The 4850-nt window shown below is 32.2% G+C and overlaps 1 protein-coding gene across 2 annotated transcripts in view; it reads right to left on the bottom strand.

The window, feature by feature from the left end:
• LOC106473276 (myotubularin-related protein 9-like) overlaps positions 1–4850 on the bottom strand; it is a 30101-nt gene that overhangs the window by 19299 nt on the left and 5952 nt on the right. For both annotated transcript variants that reach the window (XM_013933959.2, XM_022401738.1), the window contains exons 3-5: positions 1620–1771; positions 665–793; positions 279–435 (exon numbers count right to left, since the gene is read on the bottom strand). In XM_013933959.2, the coding sequence (XP_013789413.1) occupies positions 279–435; positions 665–793; positions 1620–1771 (438 nt within the window). The remainder of the gene's footprint in view (positions 1–278; positions 436–664; positions 794–1619; positions 1772–4850) is intronic.

The following is a 4850-nucleotide window of genomic DNA, read 5'->3' as shown; positions in this document are numbered from 1 at the left end:
AGAAATATATGACACAGGAATAAAAATACTAAATGTTTTATATACTGACGTTAGTAGAAACAAATCCTCTTATTTGGTGGCCAACTATTAGACATACAACATAATACTCGGAAGTAGATAAACGTAGATACTGAAACAAGGAATCACTGAATTTAAACTTGTCAAGTTTTCATGACCTGTTTTTTATATCAATTAGAAAATGAATTTTGTAAACTGTAACATTGTTACACCATTTACTCAAGTCTCACTTGAAAGTAACGTATTTGAAAAGCATTTACCTTTCGTCTTAGCCAGCTGGGCTAAGTTTTGTGTCCTTGTATCAACAATAAACCCTTTCTTTCCTGTCCCTAAAGCAGCATTAACAAGTCGTTCATCCTCCTTGCAACGTTTGTTGCCATTTGCAACCATTGGCTGGCTACTTCTTAGGAGTGCTGCCTATGAGATGTCGATACACAAATAAATCAATCAAGTTATATAAAATAACTTATTATATCACATACATGATTATTATGTCAGCTGATACTATACTTTACTATTTACACACTGAAGAAATCTACTCTGTTCTTCGAACAGCCGACTCCAAGGAAGACCTTTCTTTCATCTTGTGTAAAATACACCGAAATTAGGACTAAAGTTAAGGAAACAGATTTAAAAAATAAATTACCTTGGTTTCTTTGTGAATGTAGCTCAACACAGGAAAACGGCCAAGGTGACGAAATCCTGCTATAGTTTTAAGAGCATCATCATCAACATTTTTAGGAACAATCACTGCTTGAGGATATGATGGACATAGCTGTAGCATTGAAGAAAATAAAACAGAGGGTTTTAAAATGAATAGAACAAACTTACAATGACGTTTTACAAAAATTAATCCACCCTCTTATAAGTAATTGTTTTGAGGTTATGAAAAGTTTTTGAATAAAAAGACAAGACGTTTCTGAAACTTTATATGCTTTTAATACAAAAATATAACTCTGTCCAATTTTTGAATTACACAAGTCAAAGAAAATTATGACAGAAAAAAAAAGAGAAAGGATATGAAGCCTACATTTTGTGAATGTTTGAACACTCGAGTATGAATACTATTAGCATTACTTAAATTGAGAGTAGGAATTGTTATGTATCTGCTTGTGATGATGACAAATGGACTATGCTCTTCTTTTTGAGGTCAATTAAGTGTTGTGGGAGAGGACGTCCTTTCTTTATGGTCGTATTTCTTGCCTTAACATTGACTAGCTCTACCTCCTGGCACACACCCAACAATGCCCCTTCCTTAAGTGTCTGCTCACATTTAGAGAAATTAGCTACTGTTATGGGTACTACTTGATGACCTGGCACAAGTGACCTTCCAATCTTCAGCATGTATTATAAAAGTTGTTAAGTTTAAAGTGACAAAAAATGTACTGACTGTGGAATTACTGTGTACTAAAAGTTTGTATAGAGAAAGAATAAACTGGTTTAATCAAAAAAGGACTTGTATCGCTGAAGTTCCTCAGAAAAAAATTTCTACTGGAACAAACAAGCAGATATGTAACAATATATTATTGATTGTTTTTTAAAAGTAATTTCAGTTGTGGTAAACTTTATTGATTGATACAAACTCTCCTTATTGAACTTACATAATGGTCTCTATTTACATAGCTGATCCTCCACTCATCACTGTGACTTTTGATCTTCGAAAACTCCATTTCAGGTAAGAATGCTGTCCATCCATCTTCCATCAGGTCAAACATGGCACGATGAAAAAATGGATAAAGCAGGGTCAAATCCTCTGGAACGTTTCAAACATTTAATAGATATATCTCATTAAATAGACAAATAAAATACAAAAGATGTTATACTACATCTACTGTTATTTGTCTACATATAACTTCAAATATCTCAAAAGCTATTATTAAATTAAACATAATATCTCACAAGGTTCACTTAACTTAGATGGTTTACATTTGTCTCTATATGCTAACCTTCATACATGAACACTGAAATATGTAACTCTAAGAGCTGCTCCTACTGGTAAGTTAATTTCAGAGGTGTCTATATAAATTGGAACCACTGTGAAACGTACAGCCCAAAATTTTATTTCTATGTTATTTTGGACAGTAAGCTAAATAAAAACATATATATATATATATATGAAGTCCAACTGATGAAAAAATGAACTATTAATAGCCTCAATCTGAAGTAGAGATAACATATATAAAAACCTGTATTCATAAGAAACCCCCCTTAAAGAAATGTGTTTCAGTATAGAAGAACTATATATACATATACACACACATCATTTAAGGACAACAAGAGACCTGCTGGTCCTTTCAGGCCATTCTGTTCACTCAACCAAACTTTTTTTTTGAATTTTACACAAACTTACACTAAGACTCTCTTCACTAACCATCCCTAATTTTGTAGTGATAAACTAGAGGGAAGGCTGCTAGTCAACACCACCCTCTACCAACTATTGGGCTACACTTTACGAACATATAGTGTGATTGACCCTCATATTATAATGCTCCCTTGGCTGAAAGGGTAAACATATTGGGAGACAGGATTCGAGCCTGCCCTCAGACTGTTCTAACCATCAGGACAAACTAAACTTTTAAATGAAAATAAAATATTCAAAGTAGCCCTTATCATTCAAATATTTATCAAGTCTTCCATTAAACTGTGTCCACAACATCTGAAGTTAACCCATTCCAAAGGCCAACCACCCTGTTAAAAAACTGTCTTAGCTGAAGATGACTCCTACCCTGTCAAAATTTATATTTGTGTCCCCTAGTCCTACTATTCTCACCTTTAAGTACAAGAAAAGATGATGCATCAACAATATCAATTTCCTAAATATTACTAAACACCTCAATCAGATTCCCTCTAATTATTCTTTTATTCAACAGAAAACAATTTCAGAGATCTTAACCTATCCTCGTATGACAACCTTTCCATCCTGGGTATCATTCCAGTAACCCTCCTCTGAACCCTCTTTAAACAATTAATATCCTTTCTAAGGTAAGGAGCCCAAAATTGAACACAATATTCCAAATGTGGCCTAACCAGTGACCTATACAATGAAATTATAACCTCTTTAGACTTGTATTCAATAATTCTGTAGAGACAACCCAAAATTCTAGTTGCTGTACAGCTATCAACAGCACACTGCTTGGATGACTTAACCCTATGTGTATGGATGAGAGACAAAGTGTGAACATCACAACAGTTTACAGAGTTACATTCAAAACTTATTTAAAAACTTTATGACAATAAGCCTGGCATCCAAACAGTTTACAATTGAAATTCTAATACAAGTTTTAATTTCTTAATTTTGAAGGGAAATATTTGATTAAATTATTAATTTTCACTTCTTGCTCCAAATTGCCCGTTTTATATTTTTTTCCATCCCTATTTGAGCCTTTGAGTTTTAACACAAATCACACAACTACAGTATAAGTACAGCTAAGAAACAATCTAAATTTATAGACTCCTGTCTTTTTTTCCTTTTACTCAGATTTAAAGCAGAAGGTAAAACCCATAAACAACACCCATCTATAACATCCTACTTTCAAAAAATGTCAATAATTCTCTCTAACATTTGTTATTGGATTATTTATAACAATAGCAAGAAACAATTTGAATTTATAAGTAGCTTCTTCTTTTAATTATTCAACCTACAGTTTCAATCTTGCTATCACCGAGTCATCTTGACCTAGCCAAAGGAATTATTTTATAGAAGGCCAGTTAAATATAGAACATTGTATCCTTTGTGAGTGTTATTATTTTGTGTTCTAAACTGAATGTTTGAAATAAATTCATTAAAGTAATACCAACAACCCAACCAAAAATGTGGCTCAACTTCTATCACAACTTTGACTACAAACAGTTCACGACCCACATTTAGGAGATTGTAGAGGTAATATATATAAAACATGAAAAAAAAAAAATTTTCTTAGCATTAAAATCACCTTTCACTCAGTCTAATCAGGGTCCGAGTCAGTCTGACTTCATAATTTCACAAACAAATCTTTAGTAAAAATAACTTATTAAAAAAAATCTAATTTTTGTGCACAACAGACTTATTATGTTTACTAAATTTCTGCCACATTTTATAAAGATACATGTAGAAAATTCAGAATTAAAGTAAATATTAAATCTCTAATATGGTATCAGTTCAATTAAATGACCTTGTGTACGTAGGGTTATTGCTCTTGATACAGGTGGTTCAAAGAGCATGTCACGACCTTTTTACAGTTACACGAAAAACATGATTAAACTACTTTATACACAATGTATGTCAATATACATAGCATTAATACATAGTTTACAATTGAAGTTTCTTAGTTTCAAAAGGAAATATTAGAATAAATTATCTTTCTTTACCTATCTTTGTCATGGGACCCTTTGAATTCTTCTTTTCATATTTTTTACTTCCCTCATATGGGTTTTTTTTGTTCAAAAATGTATAATTGAAAGATACATTGATTATTTTTTGGACAATGAACACAGAAGAAAAAAAGAAGGCTTATGAAAACAGGATCCAAGTGAAAACTGCTCTGGTTCTAAGGTAAGTGATCTTTATTCATTGTTATATTCTTTTTTAACTAAAAATTAAAAACCTACAAGGTTACACAAGAAAACTCAAATCAAAAACTTTTTGTAATCAACAAGATAAAGTGTAAAGTTTTATACTTTTAGGAGGTTCTGTATGTTATAGAAGTTGAAATATGAAAACTGTACGACTGGCTCAGTAAAATCACCTCTCACTCACACAGACTGGCTCAGTAAAATCACCTCTCACTCACACAGACTGGCTCAGTAAAATCACCTCTAACTCACACAGACTGGCTCAGTAAAATCACCTCTAA

The sequence above is a fragment of the Limulus polyphemus genome, unplaced genomic scaffold (assembly GCF_000517525.1).
Source record: "Limulus polyphemus unplaced genomic scaffold, Limulus_polyphemus-2.1.2 Scaffold6033, whole genome shotgun sequence".
Lineage (NCBI taxonomy): Eukaryota > Metazoa > Arthropoda > Merostomata > Xiphosura > Limulidae > Limulus > Limulus polyphemus.
This window is presented reverse-complemented; position numbering and strand designations above follow the sequence as displayed.